This window comes from Ceratotherium simum, chromosome 35 (genome assembly GCF_057802395.1).
Source record: "Ceratotherium simum simum isolate JZ-2026a chromosome 35, ASM5780239v1, whole genome shotgun sequence".
Lineage (NCBI taxonomy): Eukaryota > Metazoa > Chordata > Mammalia > Perissodactyla > Rhinocerotidae > Ceratotherium > Ceratotherium simum.
The window spans coordinates 32,304,373-32,330,823 of record NC_141934.1 but is presented as its reverse complement, the minus strand read 5'-3'; the positions used below and the strand labels follow the sequence as shown (position 1 = coordinate 32,330,823).

The 26,451-nt window shown below is 40.8% G+C and overlaps 1 protein-coding gene across 16 annotated transcripts in view; it reads right to left on the bottom strand.

Moving 5' to 3' along the window:
- Positions 1-1,203: 1,203 nt before the first annotated feature.
- Positions 1,204-26,451, bottom strand: part of ZNF10 (zinc finger protein 10) — a 26,216-nt gene continuing 968 nt past the window's right edge. For 5 of the 16 annotated variants that reach the window (XM_087423543.1, XM_087423553.1, XM_087423557.1 and 2 more), the window contains exons 2-5: positions 13,971-14,061; positions 12,278-12,404; positions 11,831-11,926; positions 1,206-7,635 (exon numbers count right to left, since the gene is read on the bottom strand). In XM_087423543.1, coding sequence (XP_087279669.1) covers positions 6,173-7,635; positions 11,831-11,926; positions 12,278-12,404; positions 13,971-14,061 — 1,777 coding nt within the window. In that variant the 3' untranslated portion in view covers positions 1,206-6,172. Of the gene's footprint in view, positions 7,636-11,830; positions 11,927-12,277; positions 12,405-13,970; positions 14,062-17,644; positions 17,755-18,056; positions 18,177-25,591 lie in introns of all 16 variants that reach the window. The other 11 variants (XM_087423549.1, XM_087423550.1, XM_087423547.1 and 8 more) reach the window with 9 other exon arrangements.

Genomic DNA, 26,451 nt, shown 5'->3' with positions numbered 1-26,451 from the left:
CAACTTTTTTTTCACTTCTTGCCATGTAACAGGAAAGCCAATTCCACAGATTTAATCAATGTGTGCTTAATTCATGATTGAATGCTAAGAGAACACTTTCTGATTCCCCATGTGCCCACAGATTTGGTGATGGAGATGCCGGGGCCGTTCTTAAAAATCCTCAGTGGTTTCCCATTACTCTTAAAATAGCGCCAAGATCCTTAGCCAGATGTGTAGGCAGCAAGGAGCAGAAAACCTGCAGATGCTGGAACCAAAGTGATCTGGGTTTGAACCCTGGCCCCTCCACTTCTTACTGTGCAACCTGGGACAAGTCACTTTGAACTCATAAAATGGAAGGAGGTAACACTCATTAACAGAATTAGTGTGAAAATTAAATGAGATGGTGAATGTAACTCACATGCCACGTGACTTGTTTTAACATAATTAATTTACTTTCTTCCCTTTAGATCCCAATTTCCACTTAGCAGCTGCTTCATTTTAAGATACGACATCACCACAATGACAACATAAAGAGGGAGATAGAGGACATTATTTGAGGGAGGTCTGAGTGAATTTGTCTCTGGACAGAATAACAACAATGGTAGTTTGTACTTATTTTTTAGATTAGAATAGCTAATTTTATAAGACCCTCTACTATATGCCAGACATTATCCTATTTGGGATCTGCCACAAACTCGCTAGTTATCTTTCAAATGAAGCTCCAGCATTTACTAGCTATGTGAATGCGGGCAAATTACTTAAAATTTCCAAACTCTAGTTCCCTTAACTATAGGGGGGATAATATTATATTCCTCATAGGGTTATAGATAGAAATAATCTAATGCATTACAGGGTTTAGCAGATTGGCTATTTCATATTAAGCTGTCTATAAATGAAGATGAGTTACAAAAATCAGCAACTACTACCACTATTGTTATTAGCACTGACTTGGAGCTACAAATTTTCTCATTTCACAGAAATACCTGGTTTTATTTTATTTTATTTTATTTTTGGTGAGGAAGATCAGCCCTGAGCTAACATCCATGCTAATCCTCCTCTTTTTGCTGAGCTAACATCTACTGCCAATCCTCCTCCTTTTTTTCCCCAGAGCCCTAGTAGATAGTTGTATGTCATAGTTTTACAGCCTTCTAGTTGCGGTGTGTGGGATGCGGCCTCAGCATGGCTGGACAAGCGGTGCGTCGGTGCACACCCGGGATCCGAACCTGGGCCGCCAGTAGCAGAGTGCGCGCTTAACTGCTAAGCCACGGGGCCGGCCCCCAAATATTTTTTAAAAATCAACTTTATTGAGGTAAAATTTACATACAACTGGATCCACTTCAAGTGCATAGTTTGATGAGTTTAACAAATGAACAGTCATGGAACCACCACCACAAACAAGATACAGATCATTCCGATGGTTCCCTATGGTCCTATTTGCAGTCATTCTCCCACCCTCAGACACAGGCAACCACGGATTTATCGGCTGTCATTATCGATTATGTTTTCTAAAATTTTACAAATGGGAGTTACATGGTGTGTGCTCTTTTGTGTCTGACTTCTTTCACTTAGAATGTTTTTGAGATTTAACCATGCTGTTGGGTATATCATTAGTTTATTACTTTTTATTGCTGAGTAGTATTCCACTATACGGCTGCACTGCAATTTATCCATTCACATTTTGTGAATTATTATACATGATATCTGTTGTGTTTATTATATTTGTTCCAATTTCAGCCTACTATGAATAATGCTGAACATTCATGGACATGTTTTTTTTGCATGGACATGTTTTCAATTCTCTTGGGTATTTACCTAGGAATGGAATTGATGGGTCATATGATAACTGTAGGTTTACCATTTTGAAGACATGGTAAACTGTTTTCCAAAGTGGCTGTACTATTTTATAATCCCACCAGCAATGTATGAGGGTTCTAATCTCTCCAATCCTCACTAGCAATTGTTACTTTTTTATCTTAGTCACGCTACTGTATGTGAAGTGCTATCTCCTTGTGGTTTTGATTTGTATTTCCCTAATGACGAATGATGTTGAGCATCTTGACATAGGTTTACTTGGCATTCATATGTATTCTTTTATGAAGCATCTGGTAAAACATTTTGCATATTTTTCTTTTTATTGGTTTGTCATCTTATAACTTACAAGTTATAAGAGTTCTCTGTATTCTAGATACAAATCTTTGTCAGATACATGTACTATGAATATATACTAGTCTATGGCTTGCCTTTTTATGTTTAACAGTGTTTTCAAAGAACTTAAATTTTTAACTTTTATGAAGTCTAATTTATCATTTTTCTTTTATGACTCATGCTATAAGAAATCTTTGCCTAGCCCAGGGCCATAAACATTTTTTCTGTTTCCTTCTAGATATTTAAAAGTTTCAGGGGCCAGCCCCATCGCTTAGCGGTTAAGTGCGCGTGCTCCGCTACTGGCCGCCCAGGTTCGGATCCCGGGTGTGCACCGACGCACCGCTTCTCTGGCCATGCTGAGGCTGCGTCCCACATACAGCAACTAGAAGGATGTGCAACTATGACATACAACTGTCTGCTGGGGCTTTGGGGAAAAAAAGGAGGAGGATTGGCAATAGATGTTAGCTCAGAGCCGGTCTTCCTCAGCAAAAAAAAGAGGAGGATTAGCATAGATGTTAGCTCAGGGCTGATCTTCCTCACAAAAAAAATAAAATAAAAGTTTCAGCTTTTGCATTTAGGTTTGTGATGCATTTTTAGTTATTTTTTGTATGTAATGTGAGGTAAGGGGAGGGTTTTTTTTCCCCATACAAATATCCAGTTGTTACACCATCATTTGTTTAAATGACTCTTTTCCACATTGAATTATTTCGGCACTTGTGTCAAAATTTAATTGACAACATGTGTAGGTCAATTTCTGGACTCTATCCTGTTTTACTGATCTATATCTATCCTCATGCCAACATTTTACTAGTATAGTTCTACAGTAAAGTTTGAAATTAGGTTGTGTAAGCCCTCCAACATTGTTCTTTTTAAAAAATTGCTTTGGTTATTCTAGATCCTTTGCATCTCCATATACATTTTTGATTAGCTTGTCAATTTCCACATAAATGCCTCTGAACCTAAAGATTAACCTGGGGAGAACTGTCATCTTAACAATATTGGGTTTTCCCACCCTTGACCATGGTAAATTTCTCCATTCATTATGTATTTTTTATTATGTGTTCTTGAATTTCTTTCAGCAATATTTCATACTTTTCACTGTACAAATCTTGCTCATTTCATTAAATTTATCTAAGTATTTCACATTTTTGTATCACTGTAAGTGGGATTATATTTCTGGTTTCACTTTCAAATTGTTCCCTGCTAGTACACAGAAATCAATTTTTGTATATTGATCTAGTATCCTGTGACCTTGCCAAATTCCCTTATTAAGATTCTAGTAGCTTTTTGTAGGTAAGAACTTCTGAAGAGAATATATTTCATCACTCAAGAGATTGTTTTGCTGATCCTAACAGTAATATATATTCTGTGAAGAGACTTTGCAAAGAATAGAAAAGTACAAAAAAATAGAAAAGCAAACACCAATTCTCTCAATATGTAGGTTAACTGCTGTTAATCTTTTGACAAATTTCCTTTGTTTTGAGCAAGATTCATTTTTTTACAATTCATTTATTTTTACATATTTGAGCTTATTCTATATTGACTATTATTTATCATGCTTTTTTAAATAACACTTCACAGCATCAACATTTTTTGTTATCAAACTTTGTTTGCATAATCTTAATGTTTGCATACTATTCCATTACACTGATATGCTATAATCATTTTGCTATTATCCATTTTTTATATTGCAAATTTTGCACTATTATAAGTAATGTTTCAGTGATCATCCATACATATATATCTTTTCCCACATTCCTTTGGGTACTAATAATAGTAGTATAATTATTAATAGCTAACACATATAGTACTTACTATGTGCCAGGTACTGTTTTAAGTACTTTATACACATTATCTCACTTAATCCACACAACAACCCTCCGAGGTAGACACTAGTGGTATCTCCATTACACAGTTGAGGAAAATTCAGCCATTAGTTATCAGAAATTCTAAGAGGCTCAATTAAGGGGCTGCTCTTCTACTGCCACAAAGAACCACTGCTTATGATGAAAACTATTTCTGACAGGAGTGTGTCAAACACATGAATGGCAGGTAAGCACTGCGGAGAGCAGCAGTCACTGGGATCTAGTTCTGGGTCTGTTCACTCAGAACGTGAGGGCTGTGCCAACTCCCCTTATCTCAACTGCAGTGAAGAGTGCAAGTGACATGGTCTCATGCTCCTTGTAGTCTCAAGTCTCGCGATTCTAACAATCACTTCTAGACTTTCCCGGGAGAGACGCCAGGAGCTTTGTCTTGTTGATCTCAGTAATATTTATTTATCATTCAATAATCAATCAGTGAGCACCTAATATATATGTTTGCTAGAAAATGGCACATAATGGTCAGTCCCCACACACAGATCCATTTATAGGATGAAACAGAGAATTAAAATAGATTCTCTAAGTTTTTTTTGGGTCACGGATTTACCAGTGAATCTGAAGATTAGGATCCTCTCCCTAGAAGAGAAAACCACTGTATAAACAAAATAATTTTGCATACAATATTAAAAGTCGTTTACTGATCCTCAGAAATGAATCCATACACCCACTCTGGGTGAGTGGTTTCCTCAGGTTGCTAAGTTCTGATGCAGGTAAAAGGGAAAAACACATATGACTAAAACGGAAGTGGGAACTCAATGTTTTCTTACTAGCACTCAAGCAGGTTTACATTAAATGACACTGGGGCAGGCAATAGCGGTAACATTAATAATCACAGCTAATAATTATAAAGTACTTAACATACATCAGGCACTTTTCTAAGCTGTTTATACGTTTATTCATTTAATACCACAATCTGACAAGGTGAGTGATCTTATCCCTAACTTACAGAGGAGGATATCATAAGTCAGGCACAGAGCGCGAGGTAGCATGCCCAAGTTCACAAGTAAGTTACAGACAGAGGTGGGATTTCAACCTGGGTATGCGAACTCAAGCTTATGCTCCTAACAACTAAGTTTTCTTCATAAGACAAAAGACTACCTTGCAAAGAGGGTGGCTTTGGGCACTGCTGTATTTATTTCATGAGCATACTTACTCTAAGCACTGCCCAGGTACCTGCTCCCACTCAAACAGAGAACCTCCCTGGTGTGTTCAAATACCAAATATTCCTCTAAGTCCCAATGTCCAGAGAATCACTGTTTTTAAAATCCCAGGAGCCTTTAGCACCCTGTTTCAAAGAGCACAACTCTAACTGTGAGCCGAATGACTTAGAATTAAGGGAAGTTTGCTAGCAGGTGGTTCTCAAGCTTCCTTGATGGTGAAATAGAGAAACTAGATATCTTTTTTTTAATATTTAAAAATGTTTTCAAATAACTATTACAGTAACAATGAAAAGACTATAAAACGAACTCAAAATCCCATTATCTAACAAATCAATTCTGTTCATTTATCTATAGATATTTTTTCAATTCTTGCCCACATGCAAATATATTTAAAAATGGGTACTACTAGTAAATGTGTTGTTCTTTTTCTGCTTTACATTATAAGCATCTTCCCTGCTGCTAACCGAAAAATAGTTTATATTAGACACGTAAAGCAGACTAAACACTACTAAGTGTCTCAGAAAAGAGGGACAACCAAGTAACAAATGGCTTAATAATTCACTGGAATATTATTTCCCATCTTTTGTTACAATACCTATATCAACTTTTTATTCTTCTCAGCAACAACTCTCATCTATTTATCTTTTTGAAGTAGCATTTTCATTTATTTATATTTTTGAAGAAGGTAATAAAGCTGCACGGTCTCAACAACTCCCCTGCTTAATGTTTCCTTTGATTTTAGCACATAAGGCTTGGTCAAGAATGCTCCCAGGCCAATTACTTTTGCAGGAATTTGTGGAAAGAAGAAAATCTGACATATTTGTGTACTAAAATAATATCTGTGGGTTTTTCCCCCTCCAGGACCAATTCTCTAGTGCACAAAATGGTGGTAACAAGGTTGAAAGCATTTCCACATAGATTACACCTGTACAACTTCTCTCCAAAAGGAGTTCCCCAATGCAAAATAAAGTTACTGCTCTTTGTGAAGAATTTTCCATATTCACTATATTAATAAGTATTTTCTCTAAAATGATTTGTCTGGTATCTAATAAGGTTAGGGCTATTAACAAGTGCTGTCCCACACTGATTACATGTTAAGATTTGCTCTCCAGTGTGAGCTATCTGATGTACTATAAATGGAGAGTTCTGGCTGAAGATAATTCCACACTGATTACATTTATAGGTTTCTTCTCCAACGTGAATCCTCTGATGCTTAATAAGGTCATTCTTCCGAATGAAGGCTTTCCCACACTGACAACATTCGTATGGTTTCTCTCCAGTATGAATTCTCTGGTGCACAATGAGGGCAGAACTCTGGCTGAAGGATTTTCCACAATCACGGCATTCATATGGTTTCTCTCTAGTATGGGTTCTCTGATGTGAATAAAGGTGAGAGCTTCGACTAAAGCATTTTCCGCAATCTTTACACTCGAAGGGTTTTAGTCCAGTGTGAGTTCTATGATGCACAACAAGGTGAGATCTTTGGCTGTAAGACTTCCCACATTCATTACATTCATAGGGCCTCACTCTAATGTGAGTTCTCTGATGCAGAATGAGATGTGTGTTCTGTCTGAAAGATTTCCCACATTCAGGACATTCATAAGGTTTCTCTCCAGTATGAGTTCTCTGATGCCTAATAAGCCTGGAGCTATGAACAAAAGATTTCCCACACTGATTACAGGTGTACAGTTTGTCACCTGTATGAGTTCTCTGATGGGTAACAAGGTGAGAGAACCAGCTGAAGGATTTTCCACATTCTTTACATTCATAGGGTTCTTCACCAGTATGAGTCTTTTGATGTCCAATGAGGTGAGAACTCCGACTGAAAGATTTTCCACATTCTTTACATTCATAGGGTTTTTCTCCAGTATGAATAAGCCGGTGCCTGGTAAGATTAGAGCGCCAGCTGAAGAATTTTCCACATTCCTTACATTCATAGGGTTTCTCTCTATGTATACCCTTCGATATACCAAGGGATGTACCATGAGTAAGAGAGTTATCATTATCAGGGGATTTGTAAGATTTATCTGTTTGAGTTCTTGTAAATTGAATAAGGTCAATGTTTTGACAGAAGGTTTGACCACATTCATTACTGTTACCTGAATAGCTTTCCTGATGACCACTAAAAACTAAATCATGTTTTAAAGTTTTAGTACATAAGTCATGTTTCTGGAAATACTCTCTCAGTACTAGCTGAGCAGGAAGAAGACAGTTTCCCCCATATTTACCATTTTCACAGACTCTCTCTTGAGTAAGTACTTTCTTTTGGGTGAATGCCACTTGCCTCAAATGTCTCTCCTGGTTTTCTTGATACTTGTCCAACTGGTCTTCACATTTCCAGACTTCTTCTAACGACAAATACCAGAGATCATTCTTTGCCATTCCTTCCATTCTAATGTCATAGGATTGTTTATCTTTGGAAATGCTCTTACCGGAAACTGATGATTTAATTTCAACTGCAGTCTCCAAATCTGAAAGAAATGAAAAAGCTTTGCATAACTAAAAAAAGTATTAAGGTCAGAATAGTGGGATGTACGTGGAGACAAAGTATGTAAACCATGCAGAGTTGCTTTCCAATATGGTTCTGTAACCTTGACAGAGAATGAGAAAGGGAGGAACAGAGCAGTAAACAGGAAATGCGTCATCAGGTACCTAGTACATAAAAGCCGTAAAAAGAGCAAAGAGAGTAAAGCCACAGGCCTGGGCATGATGCATGGGATCAGGATATGCAGGGTGCAGTGGCAATAAGGGAAGCCCACAAAAAGGACTGCACTCCCATTATCTAATCCCACTACTACTGACATAAGAACCTAACATGTCTACTTGTTGCCAGGCCCTTCCCCGGACAAGTATTCTTCATACTACTGCCAATCTAATATTCCTAAACCACGAACGCAGCCATAGGTCAGGCAACGCCTTTCATCTACATCACCAAAGCACTACAGAGTAACGCCCAGACGACTGACACAACACACCTCTCAGAAAGGCTGCGTGATGGGCTGGAAGGGCAAGAGCACGGAAGCTACCCAGACACAGGTTCTAATTTAAGCTTTACCACTACTAGCAGTTTACTCTAACAAGTTGCTAAACTTTTCAAAAATCATTTTGCTTATCTATAATCCAAGGATGACGGCATTTGCTCGTGTAAGATTATCATAAGTATTATACAGGGTGTGAGCTCATCACAGTCTCTGACACATGTATAGTCAAAGTGATACCATTTATAGTAATCACTATTCCTGTCTCCTATTTTGAGTACTTTGTTCTGAGACATCAAGACTTAACAACTGAGAGGACTAGCACCACAGGACACTAACTGAGAACCTACACACTAACTCATATTCTCCTGGACTTTTCACCCTTCTGCTTGTACCCACAGGTATTACTGCAAATTACTCCCCCTACTAAGAGCCTATGTTTGTTTTTCAATGCCTTTCAGGTAATGTGTTTAGTTCCTAACCAAGAAAAAACCCCATGATTTACACACTACCACCTCTTCCTACATAAGTGGGGTGACAGTCTACTCCTATCTGGTCCATGGATTGGATTGTACCTCCCAAAGAAGATATGTTCAAGTCCTAACCCCCAATATCTCAGAATGTGACCTTATTTGGAAATGGGATCATTGCAGATATAATTAGATGAAGTAGTACTGGAGTAGGGTGGGCCCCAATCCAATATGACTGGTGTCCTTACAAGAAGAGAAGAGGAGATACAGAGACAGACACACAGGGAAAACGCCACGCCAAGATGGAGGCTGATTGGAGTGATGCATTTACAAGCCAAGGAACAGCTGGGGCTACCAAAGCTGGAAGAGGCAAGGAATGATCCTCTCCTAGAGGCTTCAGAGGGAGCATGGCCCTGCCAACACCTTGATTTCAGACTTCTGGCCTCTAGAACTGTGAGACAATAAATTTCTGTTGTTCGAGGCCACCAAGTTTGTGGAACTTTGTTTTGGCAGCCCAGGAAACTAATACATGTGGTAAATAATCCCTGTGCCAGGCTCCTAACTGCGTTCTTTGTACAACCCAACACCCATCAGTCCTAATTTTCATTCACAACTTTGTTAGTTACTAGTTTCTTCCCCACTCTGATTTATTTTTCTTTTTTTTTTATTGTGGTAAAATATACATAACATAAAATTTACCATCTTAACCATTTTTAAGTGTTCAGTTCAGTGGTATTAAGTACATTCATATTGTTATGCAGCAATCACCACCATCCATCTCCAGAACTTTTTTCATCTTGTAAAACTGAAACCCTATACCTAGCAAAGAGTAATGCCCCATTCTCCCTTCAACCTAGCCCCTGGCAACCACAATTCTACTTTCTGTCTTTATGATTCTGACTACTTTAAGTACCTCATATAATTGGAATCGTACACTATTTGTCCTTTGGTGACCAGCTTTATTTCACTAAGCATAATATTCTCAAAGCTTATCCATGTTGTAGCATACTACAGAAATCCCTTCCTTTTTAAGGTTGAATTTATGCCATTGTAAATATACACTTCCACCTTCCTGATTTTTGATAGGAAATACACCATCCTTTTCCTCCCCTCCCCTATGCCCAGGGCATCAGAATCCCATGGAGAAGTTTTTCAAGCTACAAATGCCAACTAGAAACTTCTACAGTGAACCTGTGTGATGAGAAGTGGGGGCTGAGTACTGATGGAGAAAAACTCTGATTATTTGAACATATGAATGGGGTGCTTTCCTTTATCAAAATCATAAAAATCTTCCAGGTATTATGTAACATAACCACTCAAGTGAGTCATCTTCAAAATCTGTAGCATCCATGAATTTTTAAAGCCATCACTCATTATACTTTTCATTTTGATAATGAAGTTCACATAGCCTTGTAGCTTCCCTTAAATTCCATGTGTTTAAGCACATGGTGTTTCAGTATTTCTTTTGACAACAAATTCTTTTTTTTTTTTTTTTTATAATTTTATTTATTTATTTTTCCCCCAAAGCCCCAGTAGATAGCAGTATGTGATAGTTGCACATCCTTCTAGTTGCTGTATGTGGGACGTGGCCTCAGCATGGCCGGACAAGCGGTGCATCGGTGCACGCCCGGGATCCGAACCCAGGCCGCCAGCATCGGAGTGTGATCACTTAACCGATAAGCCACGGGGCCGGCCCAACAACAAATTCTTAATAAAAAATCAAAACTGCTAGATCTATTCAGTTATTTTTGGATACCTGTCAACAAACATCCAGGAAAGCTTGTGAAATGAATGAACACATGAATGGAAAAAATAAAGGAAGTAATAGAAAAATGAAAGAAAACAGAGAATAGGGCCAGCCCCGTGGCTTAGCGGTTAAGTGCGCACACTCTGCTGCTGGCGGCCTGGGTTCGGATCCCGGCCACACACCGACGCACCACTTCTCCGGCCACGCTGAGGCTGCGTCCCACATACAACAACTAGAAGGATGTGCAGCAATGACATACAACTATCTACTGGGGCTTTGGGGGGAAAAAAATAAATAAATAAAATTAAAAAAAAAAAAAAAGAAAACAGAGAATAATCTTCCCTCCCAGGGCCCAAAGCAGCTGACTGATCAAGTTCTTAACAGTGAATTGAAAGTCATAAAAGGTTTCACAGAGAAAGGTCTTGAGGTGAAAATTACAGGACAACTAAGACTCTGACAGATTTTATTTACATCATACTCAAAGCCTGAGATGGAGGGAAACGCCTGATACATGTGGACATTAGGTACCAGATGGAAACGACTGTAGGTCCTTACAACATGGTGACTAGATTGCACTGGACTTGAGAAGCTATGTGTCTGGATGAACCTACATGGGGTCAGTCACTGGCAAGCGCCCTGGCTGTTCTGCACCATGCGAAGTAGGCTATTTGCAATATGATTCAGACAGCAACCCTCAAGATGGCTGAGGAGAAAGACATCAGAGTACTGAGCTTAGAAACAAAGGTCAGGGAAAAGATCACTTACAGAGACTAAAGGAGAAGAAAGATGGAAAACTACTTTCTACTTCTTAACCAAGAAGGCTCATTTTCTATACACAGGGAATTTGGGAAAAGAATGACATTAGGACATTTTAGAGATATTAAGATTAAAATGAAAGAGGTATAAATTGAAAAAACATTAAATAAAGAGCTAGCGTATGGTTAGAAAACAGGTGATTTGAGCAGCAATTCTGGAAAGGAAAGAGGGTTAAGCCAATAGGAGCTGGTGAGCCCTCTGCAGCAGTTTTCTAACTGGCAGAAAACACACTCAGAAGAGGGGCAGGATGGAGTCCCACTGCAGAGCTTACCAAAGAGGCAGAACTGAGGCTGTGGGAAGGGGCCATATGAAAGCGAAAAGACAGGCAAAGATGAAAGAAATGATTCTATGAAAAATGAGAGAATAGGGATGCTAGAGTTAGTGGTAATAATATGGAAAGCAATACGGACAGGGCCGAAACCAAGCACATCAACAGAAAGATAATTTTAATGAAGCAGTAAAACATTCTTGTCTCTGAATACAAATGGAAGTGTGACAAGACTGAAGAAAGAAGACTCGCCATGGCGAAACAGAAGGTAAATAAACTCAGTCTTCTCCTCGGAAATGAGGAGAACTAGTGGCCACCTTCTCCAGGGATTCTAGCCTGTCACAGTTAGCTGGCTACCGCCTGTAACACCTCTTATCTGGTCCTCACCTGGATGGGTCTCCTGCTGAATCCCTCTCTCCAACAGCCACGGCTCTTCCCCTTTCTCCAACCGGAGGATCACATCTGGCTTGGGAAGCTGATGCCCTGTTCACAGCAAGAGATAAAGAATTGGGCAAAGCTTGGGGAGCTCTGGGCTGGACACAAAAAAGCACCCCAGATTCAACCCTTCATAGTCCTGGGGGCACTGTGCAGGGTAGACCAAGTGAGGCTACAGAGGCAGCAAAATACGCATTTTTAAAAATTCAACAAATAAAAACAATTTTTTTCACTAAAGCAGAAGGAGTACAAAAACCCTGTTCTACGCCCTAAAGAAATTAGGTCCCTGACCCCAAGGTCACACTCTGATATATGCTTCAGGGATTCCATACTTTTTGATCAATGAAGAACCAAAATGATCACAGGGAGTATATCTCCAAACACAGAGGTTAGTCTTACCCAAGGAAACCAGGTTTTTATAGTTCTCCAGCATCACATCTTTGTACATGACCTGCTGCGCAGAGTCCAGCAGCTTCCACTCCTCCCTGGTGAAGTTCACAAGAATATCCTTGAAGGTCACCAGTGTCTACAACGTGAAAAAAACTTGTATTAAGCCAGATGTATATCCCTGCCCTCCCTTTTCTGAATACTGACAGAAAGAGAGATTAGGTGGATAGCACTGGAGTAGGGAAAGAGGATGGACCAGAATGTATTCTAGGAATGTGTGGCACTTATTTTGGATCCTGGTCAATTCCTAAAAGGAACGGCTATTAGGTACCTACTGTCTAAAAACCAGTTCCATGTTATGCTTTAGGTTAGAAACTGTCAAAAGCACTTTTATTTAAATCAAGTTTGTTATAAACAGCTATAGCAAGGAAAATCAGACACCAAAAGCAAATCTACACTTAAATTATATGAAACAAAGAACCTAATTCAAGGCAGGAAAAGAGGGGAAAACAGCCTTGAGTTCAAGAACAGCTTAATGCTTAGGATGCCAACCCAGCCATGTTTTATGGCCTAAAATAATTATCCAAAACATTTTTCTAAACATTGGTAGGCATATAAAAATGGAGAAGAGATTTTATTTTAATAGTAGCAAAATAATTTGACAAAGAAACGATATGGAAGCAAAGCCTTTATTAGCCACATCAAAAAGAACTGTTAATTACATACAGAAAAAAACCTACTTGAATGACTGAGGATGTCTCATCAAAAACCATGAACGTCATAAGACAGCGGAATAATATTTTTTTCAGGAAAAAAAAAGAACTGAAAGAAAAAGCCAGAATTTCTATATCCAGTGAAAATATTTTTCAGGAATGATGCAAATTACATTCTCAAATGAAGTAAAACTAACAGAATTTGTTACTAGCAGACCTGCTCTAAAAGACATGCTAAGGTAGTTCTTCAGGCAGAAGGGAAATGATACCAGAGAGAAACTTTAAATCTTAGGAGTGAAGGGTGAGCAACAAAAACAGTAAATATCTGGGTAAATATAATGGACTCATTTTCTGCTATTAAATCCTTCAAGATATGTAGGACAACTGAAAGCAAAAACTACAACATTTTCTGGTGGGGTTTTCAATAAATGCAGAGGTAACATACGAGGGATCCTCTAGGGGAAGACGCTGAACAAGGCATGAGGAGCCCAGTCTCCCACTCAGACGCTCCCAGGTCATTCTGGTCCCAGAGGATCCATCCTCCTCTGAGATCTTCCTGCCTTGGTTGCAGTTACCCCTCGATAATGACATAACTTGTCCCTGAGCTTCTCCTCATGGAGGAATTAACACAACCAAGACAACCAGGGACCAGAGAAACCCTCAAGGGGCACCAACACCCCCAATTCTCGCATCCTTGGGGGTGGAAGCCTGCTGTGGGCTCAGTTCCTCAGTGTGGATGGAAGAGTGTTTCATCAGCGTCCTTGACATCGCCTCATTTGACTCCCACCCACACTACTGTTAAACTTGTGTTTCTTTTGTATGAAAGGAAATAAAACTAAAACTACAAATAAAGAAACAAGTTAATGCTACTCTCCTGGAGGAGGGTGTCCGAGATACAATTTCTGAAGTTCCTAAACAAAGGAACTTCATAACTTAAGCAAAAAGGGATTCTCTGTTGGAAAACAAAGAAGCAAGCAAGCAGCCCCACTTACGTGGGACTGGGCAGTTAGCAACGCGGCTTCCATGCCCTCTTTGTTCTTGATGACACTTTCTTGAATAATGGCAGATCCCGAGCAGGTGAAGCTGGGGAAAAGAAAAAAACATGAGGAAAGTTTGCTGCGACTTGGAGGCTTCGTGAATCATCAGCCTAGACCCCCTCATACCAGCTGGGTATAACGCAAACATCCACCACATAAATCTCTGGAATATCTCTGATATTCCAGAAATACATCTACACTGCCTGAAATTCCCAGCAGTAGGAAGAAAAGAGCTATGTAGATTGCATTTTCCCCTTAATCTCTAGAGTTTCATGCTAAATTTCATTTGGAATCGAATGGTTCTACTACTACAAATCCTCTTTTCTGAGGAAAACAAAACCACAAAACCTGACCTGACGTAACATCCTCAATTTACAAATAAGAAAACAAGTGTTTTCTCCAGCTGATCACAGAAAGAAGTCAGAGACTTGAAGCACAAGAAAAATATGATGTGCCACTGCTGGCCTGAAGGTGGAAGGTGCCATGGGGCAAGGAACACAGGCAGCTGGTGAGAGGTAAGAGCAGCACCCAGCTGACAGCCAGCAAGGAGATAGGGACCTCAGTCCTACAGCCACAAGAACTGAATTCTGCCAACAATTAGAGTGAGCTTGGAATTGGACTTTTACCCAGAGCCTCCAGATTAGAACACAGGCCAGCCAACACCTTGATATCAGCTGTTAGATATCTGAGCAGAAAACCCAGCCACACTGTGTCAGACTTCTACCCACAGAACTGTGAGCCAACAACTGGTGATGTTGGAAGCTGCTAAGTTTGTGATAATTTGTTACTCAGTAATAGAAAACTAACACATGGGCAATTATCTTTTAAAGATATTTAAATATTAAGGACAAATACTATATATTTATCTATGTAGTGCCATTGCCAATGCTTTCGGTAGATCCAGACTTCTGTTTGATTTCAATGTGTAATGTGGGTCTTGTACTGTGGGTCTGCGGGTAATAAATTCTTTCAGCTTTTGTATGTCAGACAATGTCTTTATTTTGTCTTTTTTTTTAAGTTTTATTGAGATATAACTCACCATACAATTCACCCAAAGTGTACAAAGTGTGCAACTCAATGGTTTTTGGTATATGTCTTGACATGAGTACAGCCATGTTTGGCCATTCCACGGACCTACAGCCACCGGCACACAAAGAAACATAAAGCTGCTTTCTGTGTGGTGGGAATTGGCCCTTCTCCCACAGAGGCAGTTGCAAATTATAACGTTACAAGGCTCTTCGGGCGTCGTAGCTCAGGACAGACTGGCCATCTGTGCCAGGCTGGGACAATAACCAGGGAGCACAATGCACGTACACAACTGCCGGGCTGGGATGATAGCCAGGGGGCTCAGTGCACATATGCAACTGATAACCATTTGTGCATGGAAACACTAAATGCTTGCTCTGCAAACTCTGCAACTGCTTACTCTAGAGATTGCTGGTGCTATATAAACTGCTGGAAACTGAGGCCTGGTGAGAGTCTCACCTGGGGGGGGGACATCTTGCCCAGGACCTCTGACGATCAGACTCCCGCCTAGCCATGTCAATTGAAGGGACTCTCCGCAGTGCAGGGGGTGGATGTTGTGAGTAACTGATCTGATGTGTTCTCTTTTCGGTCAACCTGGTGTTTCTCTTTTCAATTGATTTGTGTCATTTCCCTTCAGTCGATCTAGTGTTTCCCTTTCCAATCGATCTGATGTTTTTCCCTCTTATTATATGACCTATTTGAATCTGCTTCTATCTTGGTTGATCTGGTGTTTCCCCTTCCGATCGATTTGTGTCATTTCCCTCTCATTATCTGACCTATTTGGATCTGTTTGTGGACTATCACCTTTACTCGCCTCTATATAATAAAGTGTACATTCAGTCCATTTGTTTGGAGTGGAAACTTTCTTTTTACGTCTCCAATCGAATCCACCGAACCTCTCAAAACAGTATATTACATTATTAATCTTTAAAACTGTGGTAAAAATACGTATAACAAAATTTGCCATTTTAACCCTTGCTAAGTGTACAATTCAGTGGCATTAATTACATTCACAATGTTGTGCAACCATCAATACTAATTCCAAAACTTTTTCATCACCCCAAACAGAAACTCTGAAAATTAAGCAATAACTCCCTATTCCTTCCTCCCCTCAATCCCTGATAACTTCTAATTTAATTTCTGTATCCACAGATTTGACTGTTCTAGATGTTTCATATAAGTGGAATCATACAATATTTGTTCTTTTGTGTCTAGCTTATTTCACTTAGCATAACGTTTTCAAGGTTCATCCACGTTGTAGCATGTATCAAAACTTCATTACTTTTAATGGCTGAATAATATTCCATGGTATAGGAAGACCACAGTTTGTTTATCCATTCATCTGCTGATGAACACTGGGTTGTTTCCATCTATTGGCTCCTATGAATAATGCTGCAGTGAACACTGGCGTACAAGTATCTGCTCGAGTCCCTGCTTTCAATTTCTTTGGGTATACACATAGGAGGGAAATTGCTGGGTCATATGGCAATTTTACGTTTAGCATTTTTTTTTTTTTTTTTAGCAGGGAAGGAGTCACCCTGAGTTAACATCTGTTGCCAATTTTCCTCCTTTTTTTTCCTTCTCTCCCCCAAAGTCCCAGTGCATGGTTGTATATCCTAGTTGTAAGTCCTTCTGGTTCTTCTATGTGAGCTGCCACCATAGCATGGCAACTGACAGACGGGTGGGTATGGTCCTGTGACTGGAAAATGAACCCAGACTGCTGAAGCTGTGAGAGTACCAAATCTTAACCACTAGACCATCAGGGCTGGCTCTATGTTTAGCTTTTTGAGGACCCATCAAAGTGTTTTCCACAGCACCTGCATCATTTTACTTTCACACCAACAATATACAAGGGTTCCAGTTTCCCCTCATGCTTGCCAACACTGGTAATTCCATTTTCAGAATTATTATAGACATCCTAGTAGCTGTGAAGTGATATCTCATTGTGGTTTTAATTTGCATTATTTTCATGTGCTTACTGGCCATTTGTGTACCTTCTTTGGAGAAATGTCTGTTCAAGTCCTTTGCCCATTTTTAAATTGGGTCATTTGTCTTTTTGTTGTTGAGTTGCAGTTCTTTATATATTCTGGATAGTAAACCCTTTTCAGATGTATGATTTCCAAATATTTCCCCACTATTCTGCAGGTTGTATTGCCTTTGTTGTTGAAATACATTTTTGCTGAATATGGAATTCTAAGTAGACAGTTATTTTTCCTTTCAGTGCTTTATAGATTTAGCTCCACTCTCAATGATCTCGGAATTAGAAGCATTTTCCCGTCTAGCTAGTAGTAACAAGCAATATTCCCCATGTGAATGTCAGGTACAACTCCCTCTAACCCTTTCGAGGATTCTTTCCCTGGCCTCTGGTGGTTCCCTCATACACGTGCTGATCTATGCCAATTACTCGAGGGAGACTCTCTGCAGATCTCTCCTCTTGGTGTTCTGTCCTAATGAACTCCAGCTGCTTGGCTCTCCCCAGAGTCTCAGCTCCATATCCTTGACTCAAGCAGTCTGCTGGGCTCCACCTCAGTCCCCCTTCCTCTCCTGTTTCCTAACCTGGAAACCCTCTCTAGGCAACAATCAGAGGCAGTCAGAGGGCTCACCTCGCTGGTTTTCCATCTCAGCGGTGACTGTCCTTTGTCATCTGACATCCAGTGTCTTGAAATGATTGGTTCACATATTTTGTCTGTCTTTTTGTTGTTGATGCTATTGTCTGGGCAAGAGGGGAAATCCACTCCCTGTTACTCCACTTTGGCCAGAAGCAGAAGTCTATAAACATTGCAATTTTAATTTGTTTTAAATTTAGACAGTATTTTTAATTTCCATTTTTTGAATACTGGGTCTGAATATTTTCCATGTTTACATTTATAGTTCTTTTGCATTTTGTTTTCTTTCATATTGTTTGCCCTCTTTGTCTTCTAGGGATCTTAAAGATTTCCACTTCAACTTTAGGCACGTTTACCTAAATAAAAGCACTGTAGCTTCTGCCCATCACAACACTAAAACGGCTCTCACCAACCACATCTGTTACAGAGGACACTGTCGGCCTCTCAATTCTTCTCGAAGCTCTTTCTTTACTTTGCTTCCTTCCTCACCTGGTGTTCCTCTGTATATCTTGGTACTTCGTAGTCTTCTCTAATGATTTAAAAAATTATGATTAGCTTAAATGTAGGTTTCCCTTTGTTGTATCCTCAGTCTTTCTCAGTCCCCATTCTCAACAACTCCCTGGGTACTTCCAGGACACAGAGCATATCTACTTGCTTTATTCCCACTGTCTGACTATCCCATTGCATGGCACACAACAAGGCTAAGCGTTTGGGCTGGAATTAATAGATCACTCCGGGGCTGGCCCTGTGGCTTAGCGGTTAAGTGTGTGAGCCCTGCTGCTGGTGGCCCGGGTTCGGATCCCGGGCGCATACCAACTCACTGCTTCTCCGGCCATGCTGTGGCCGTGTCCCACATACAGCAACTAGAAGGACATACAACTACCTACTGGGGCTTTGGGGGGGAAAAAAAATAGACCACTCCGTCTTCTATCTCCACCTCTTTCCCTAAACTCAAGTGTATATTTCCAACTGTGGTTAACAGCATGGATTCTGCCGCCAGACTGCCTGGGTTCAAATCCCTGCTCTGTTACCTACTAGGTGGTTTCTTAACCTCTCAGTGTCTCATCTCTTCATCTGTACAATAGGGATAAAACAGTGCCTACCTCACAGGGTCATGATGAGAGTTAAATGAGTCAATATTTCTAAAGCTCATAGAACAGTGCCTGACACATGGTAAGGATTATTTACTTGTTATTAAAAAAAAAATGACATCTAGGGACCCAGTAATGCAAGCGTCTTTCTAGACTTTGTCCTCTTAACATCCAATCATTTACCACAACCTGTAAATGTTTCTCCCATCCATGTCTTCCTCCAGATTCCTACTGCCATGGCCTTGGTTCAGGCCCTCACAATTCTTCACCTAGGACCTCCTTCTTGGCTTCTCTGCCTTTGGTCTCTCCCACTCCAATGAGTGTCTACATCAGTGTCATTTCTATAAAACACAAAAGTTTCACTCCTTGATTACAATTCTGTTGGTCTCCCAGCACTTACAGGAAAATGGACCAAGTCCTTAGCATGGATTTAGGATCCTTTGTTATTGGCCCCTTTTCTATCTCACTAGTCCTAAATGTTCCATCAAACTACCACGCATTTCGCTAGAACCAGGCTAAACCACTTGAATTGCCTCAACATCTTTACATGTGCTATTCCTATGCAAGGAATGCTCTTCCCTTTCTTGCCTCTTAGCAAAACCCTATCCATCCTGCAAGATCAAACATCATGCCTTTCAGTGTCACTCCCTAATTTCTCCAGGAAGGTTTAGTGTTTCTTCCTCTTTACTCTCACAGTCCCTAATACAAGAAGCAACACAGACTAAACAAAAGCACAGCCAGAGAGATCCACTACTAGTGGACCAAGAGGTCATGTCCACATGCAGTGAGGTCTCTGATACCAGGCACAGGTCTCCATCCTTAACGCTTTTTAACCCTTTCCCCAGCACCATGAGTAAGGATTAGTTACAAATTGTAGCTGACAAAGGCAGTGAACATCCTAGATGTGAGAATTAAGATACAGAAGTGGATGCTATATGTACTTTGTATGGATATTTTTAGAAGAGTACAAGATTCATTTTAAGGAGTCAGGATGCCCTAGTTAGCAGGATAAAAAGGTGGAATGGGGGCCGGCCCCGTGGCGTAGCGGTTAAGTGTGCGCGCTCCGCTGCTGGCGGCCCGGGGTTCGGATCCTGGGTGTGCACCGACGCACTACGTGTCAGGTCATGCTGTGGCGGTGTCCCATATAAAGTGGAGGAAGATGGGCATGGATGTTAGGCCAGTCTTCCTCAGCAACAAGGAGGAGGATTGGCGTGGATGTTAGCTCAGGGCTGATCTTCCTCACAAAAAAAAGTGGAATGAATGCACATGGTTCCTTTATTCATTCCTTCTTGCACCAGACATTAACTGAGTGCTTACAGTATGCCAAGTATTATTCTAAGGGCTGAGAATACAGCAGTGGCTGTTCAGATAGGCCCTTCCCTCACAGAGCTTAATTTTCAATGTCAGATGTGTAAAGGCAGAAATAACCAGGAATGTTTAGCCTGCACAAGAAATTACTTGAGTGAAGCAAGAGAACGGTCTTCACACATTTACAAGTCCTATAGAACAGGGACAATATTTATTCTGAGTTGCTCCAGAGAGCAGAATTAGGAGAAGTGGTGGCATCACAAAGAAGTTAATTACAAGTCAGTGTAATAAGACACTGTTAATCAAATGACATCTGGCCACACAACAGGTTGCCTAAGGAGGCTGAGAATTTCTGGTCAATAATATATTTTCAATAGGAGCTTATTAAAAAAAAAACAAAACTATAGTACAGCCACCAGTTTACATGGATATCTAAGGTCCATTCTAATGACTCTCCCGTTTTATAATTTAAAATACAAATAGCTTGCAATTAGTCTCACTTCATCCTAATTCCCCTTAACCTCCACTTCTAGGTAACTTACTCAAATCTTTATCTAAACCAGTGGTTTTCAACCCTGACTGCACACTGGAATTGCCAGGTATATTTATAAATTACTGAGACCTGGGTCCCATGCCACCCTTTCCCACTAGAGGATTCTGATTTAATTGTCAGAGATAATTAAATTAAATTAAATTAAAAAGGGGAGGGGCCAGACTTTTTTTTTTTTTAAGATTTTATTTATTTTATTTTTTCCCCCCAAAGCCCCAGTAGATAGTTGTATGTCATAGCTGCACATCCTTCTAGTTGCTGTATGTGGGACTTGGCCTCAGGATGGACGGAGAAGTGGTGCCTCGATGCGCACCCGGGATCCAAACCCGGGCCACCAGCATTGCAGCGCGCGCACTTAACCACCAAGCCACAGGGCCGGCCCACCAGACTTTTTTTAAACAGCTCCCCAGGTGATTCTAATGTGCAGCCAATGTTGAGAACCACTGAACTAAGCCATTATTTAATCTATTTAATTCTCAGCTAGCTTTATTAAATCTTACTGTATCTTAGTGAGCTTTATAGGAATCATGTCCTAGGACTGTTGATAGGAATATACGATCTCCCTTAGACTCCTCTAGCTATCTGCCTACTTCACCTATATCTCACAGCAGAAGATGAGACAGGAGACCATTTCCCCCCACTCAAGAAGTTGTCCTGTTTGAGAATATAGCCAAGCAGCATGGGTAGATATAGATAGAACAGAAATGTGGAAGGCAGATGATACAGCTGGATAACTCGCACATCTAAATATATTCTCCTAAATGCTCCTTCTCTGGCCCACTCACTATGTTCAAAACCAATCCCACCAATCCTCTAGTACCCACTCCTCCCGATACATTATCATCCATTCAGTCACCTAGAAACCTGGGAGTCATCTTTAACCCCCACTCGTCTTCACATCCACATCCAATCGATTTCCAGGACATATCAATCTCCCCAAAATACACCTGCTCTCCATTCCTACCCTCACCAGCCCTAATTTCTGTCCCATCTTCTGGATTACAGTGTTAGCCTCCTACCTGGTTTCTTTGCTGCTATAATATCTTTCTCTAGTCCATCACACAACTACCCCAAACGCAGAGAAGGCATTTTTAAGATGCAAACGTAGTATCATTCCCTGGCTGACAACATGGAGGAAAGAGTCTATGTTTCTGAGAATGGCATTTTTGGCCCTCTGTGACCTAGGTCTGGCCATGCGCGCCTCTGGCCTCCTTTCTGGCTGCTGCCTGCCATATGCACTGGGCTTCTTCCCCCTACACATCATTGTCTCAGGCTCTGCCTTTGTTCACACAGTTCCCCACCCTCCATTAGCTGCCTAACCAGCTCTGGACTCAGCTTTGAGAAGACCAGGTTGTGCTGGGTGCCATCTTCTGTGCTCCACGACTCCATGGGCATGCTGTTATCATAGCAGCAATCATCCTATACAGTAGGTGTGCATTTTCAGTTTCTCCAACTGGCTGCTTTGAGGGCAGGGATAAATACCTTATTCACGTTTTTACCCACTGGGCCTGGTACAGAGCCAGGCACACAGTAAGTGTTCAGCAATGATTTATTAAAACAACAGAAGATCCAGATCTATAACATCAAGATAGTTACCAACTTACCAGCTATTTCCTTAACAAATAAAACTTATCTCAGTATCCCTACCCTGGCAATGACAGTTATTACTTTAGAGAAGTCAGTTTTGGCCAGTGGCATAACAAGATCCTATGTGTATCTGGTAACTTATTGAAAGATCTGATTGCCCCCAGAAATGGTAGGCAAGTAATATATCCACAGGTTTGGGGGTTTAGGACACAGATATCGTTGGGCAGCCACCATTCTGCCTACCACCAAGGCAGAGATGGGCTGAAAGAAGCTTCAGGAATCAACAAGAAGGCTACGAAAGTGACTATCAGAGGCACAAGAGGTCCTACAGCACAGCTCTGATCAAGTCACTGAGTATACAGGCTTCATGACCATCTACATTCTGGGCTCTGACAACTTTTCAACCTTAATTCCTACTGTACTTGCCCCATGTTCTCTAAACCCTATTTAAAAGTCACCTTTTCCAAGAAGCCTTCCTGTTGTCCCAGAGAGAATCAGTGGTTCCCTGGCCAGTAATCCTGGAGCACTTCACCCATGCTTCTAGCACTTCAACACTCTGCCTTACGCTACCACTACTTATTTGTCCACCTCTCTCAGGAGATAATGAAACACTTGAGAAATAGGATAATCTCATTCTAAATCTCAGAAAGAGGCTCGCATAGTGCTTTGTACTTCATATTCGTTCACACTGGCATTTGTCAAATACTTAAAGAGCACTCACAATGATAACTTGTCTGTTTCCCAAGATATCTGCCCTCAGGGCTCAGTTTGAAAACCCAGTACTTGAGGGCCAGCACCCAGAGACAGGCAAGACCTTGTGAGGGACGGCGTTTCACTCAGGCATACGGAATATATACTTCTTTTTTTTTTTTTTTGTGAGGAAGATCAGCCCTGAGCTAACATCCATGCTAATCCTCCTCTTTTTGCTGAGGAAGACCGTCTCTTAGGTAACATCTATTGCCAATCATCCACCTTTCCCCCCACCAAAGCCCCAGTAGATAGTTGTATGTCATTGTTGCACGTCCTTCTAGTTGCTGTATGTGGGACGCGGCCTCGGCATGGCCGGAGAAGCGGTGCCTCTGTGCGCGCCCGGGATCCGAACCCGGGCCGCCAGCAGCGGAGCGCGCGCAGCGTGCGCACTTAACCGCTAAGCCATGGGGCCGACCCAGAATATATACTTCTTAATAAAAGAGAACATGATCTCTTCAGATTCTGAATAAGTTCATCAGTATTCGGCATCTGCAAAGGGCAAGGAATGATCAGCAAAAGGACCCAGCAGCCACAGTTAGAACTCTGAGGCCAGCAGAGATGGCAAAGACATATTTAAAGATACAAAAGGCAAAGATCATGCATCTGGGAAAACTCAGCAAATGTACATTTTCATTTTGTGCATTTCATTTAATGTAAATTTTACATCAACAGAAAAGCTAAACAGGTACTGAATTCAAGTCAATAATCCACGTGCATTCTGACGTATTTAGAAAAAGTATACTGATGTCTGCAACATACCTTGAAATGCATCAAAAAAAAAAGATGGACTGATGAATAAAGGGGCAGATAAATATATGTCAAAATAAGTATAATAAAATGTTAATGGTAGAGTCTAGGACGGGGGTTTACAAGTATTCACTGTAACATTCTTTTAATTTAGCTGTATGTTCAAAAATTTTTGTAATAAAATGTTGGACAGAAAAGGATGAGGCAGAGAGGAATTGTGTTGTTTCTGAGTCAGGGATACATGCACGGCCTGTGCCACGCCCAGTCCTGACCTTGCTTCATAGCAGATTTAAGAACCCTGGCTGATATGAGACGTGCTAGGAGTACTGCAGGCGAAAGCATACTGTAAGCAAAACAGAGATATTACAATATGAAACTTCTCTTAAAATAAAAATTTTAAAAACCTAAAATTTTTTTTAAACTATATGCTACTAAGTTTTCAGTGCATGAATTATGTGATGAAAACCAAGGAAACCCAATATTTCTAGGAGTATTTCTCCTTTAACAGAAACATTTCTCATCAAATTATGAAGAAAAGGAATGAGCCACTTCCGTAACATTTTCAAGATGAAGATATAAAGCAAAGAACAAAGTACTTTGAGTTCTTTGAAAAAATCCCAGTTATATTCTCTTGACAGTTGAATTTAATCTATAAACAGAACTGTTAACATTCCTATTCATCCTAGTAAGGTTTTAAAGTTTTCTCATATAGTTCAGGCATATTTCTAGTCAAAATTAACATCAGGTATTTTCTTCCTATTATGAACAGACTTTCTTTTAAAAAGCTATGTGCTAACTTGCTATTGAGGACAGTAAAACAATCTGTTAACTTACACGTTTCCTTTCCAGTCATTTTACTAAAAACTCAATGTTAATTGAATCTCCTGTACATATTGGGGATATAGATAATTAATTAACAAGGATAATTTTGTAATCTCTCTTCCAGAAGATCTGCCTTGTATCGATGCAAATACTGTATTGTCCTAAGCAGAATTTTGAGACAATGTTTACATAAAACACTGATCAACAGACTTTCTCACTTAATTTCTATGTATCTCAAACCCCTGCCCTATGACTGGCGCATGCTAAGAGCTCAAGAAGTATGTGCTGAGAGAAGGAATAAAGAACAAATGAACAATTTTCAAGAAGAGGCAAGAATGTGTGCCATTCACCATCCAGGGGGCTTTGCAAGACAGAGGGACAACTTTAATGAAACAAAAGAGGAGTAGATTAGTCAGCTCATAAAGAAAAGTTAGTGTAGTGTTGAGGTGGTTTAAAAAGGGGTAGGGAGGAGTTATTTATTTCCCAGGTGGACAGTCAACTGTAATCAATATTTCTAACCTGACTAACATTTGTTAGCTAGCATTCTAGATGACATCTTGTCTTCCTTCTTCGTCTTTTTTTTTCTTTTGACAGTCTATTCCACTATTATGGTATACATAGAATTGAAATTCTTCACCTTCTCCATATACTTTGGACGGAACCTACGTAATTTTTATGTCAACCTTATAGTTGACATTCTTACTAGATGTTAGATGATATATATCATTTTGATTAGTTTAATTCTAGTGTAAAGGGAAAATAAAAATGTAATAACTAAATTTATGAGCTGTCTCCGAAAAATAAAACTAGGTTAAACACATACACACCTCCAGTTAATCTATTTGACTAAAAAAGAAAAACAAAACAGAAGATCAGGAAGCTAGGAGCTAGAGATACAGAAGTTTTTTTTTAAAAGACCACACACAAACCTGTTTAATCTTAAACACCGAAAATATTGGTAAGACGCAATTTTGAGGAAAAAAACTGCCAAAATAACCTCAACACGAAGTGAAAAGTTTTTTAAAAAATGAGTATTTTCAGACTAGGAGAAATCGAAATCTATGCAGCCCTTTCGGCCACCAAACTTACTAAAAGTAGACCTCCTTCATCAATGGTTACAGCACACAACTCCTGCAGTATCCACGAACAGGATCCCGCAGTACATATTCTGAAAACACAGCATCATAACCACGTTGCGTTTCTCCTAGGGACGGAAGACGTTCCCTGTGAGGAAATTTCCTAGTCTAATAAACAGGCGCACGATCATCTCAGCCGACTAAAAGCCATATGCAAAATTTTAAACATCTAGTCCCAGGTGGCGGGGAGCAAGCAGGTGCGAAGCGAAACGTGCAGCTTTACGAGGCAAAGGCGAGGTTTTCAAGCCCAGAGAGGTGTTACTGTGAAGGTCTGCACACGACGGAGGCGACAGGCGAGCCCCCTGGGCTCGGGGCGGCCGGGGTGACAGAGGCAGAAAGCACCAAGGCGGAGCCGGGTTCCCTGGCCGCCCTCCAGCCCCGGTGTCCCCTGCGCCGCGCTCTCCGCACGTCGTCACCGCGGGGAGACCACCGCGTCGTTCTCCCGCCATCCGGCGACAGCCAGCGTTAAAACGTCGTCCTTTACTTCCGTCCCCAGCCCAGCCTTGCGGCGATCATGGCAACCCTCACGTGACTGGCGCCTCCTCTCCTTCTCTCATCACAAGAGAAGAAACCGCATTTTGCGTCCCTGGGAATAACCTGGCTCAGAACCACCATGACCACCGCACCGCACGTTCACACCCTAGGGGCACCGGCATTATTCTCCTCCTACGGGGCCGTCTGCTGCTGACGCCCGAGCTGAACTCGAGGAGCACCACGCCGGGAAACAGCCGTTCACGCGAGGGGCAGAACCCACAGATGACTGCCGATGAAGCCCCCGTCCACCCAGCACGACGAGGTCAACAAACCGCAACG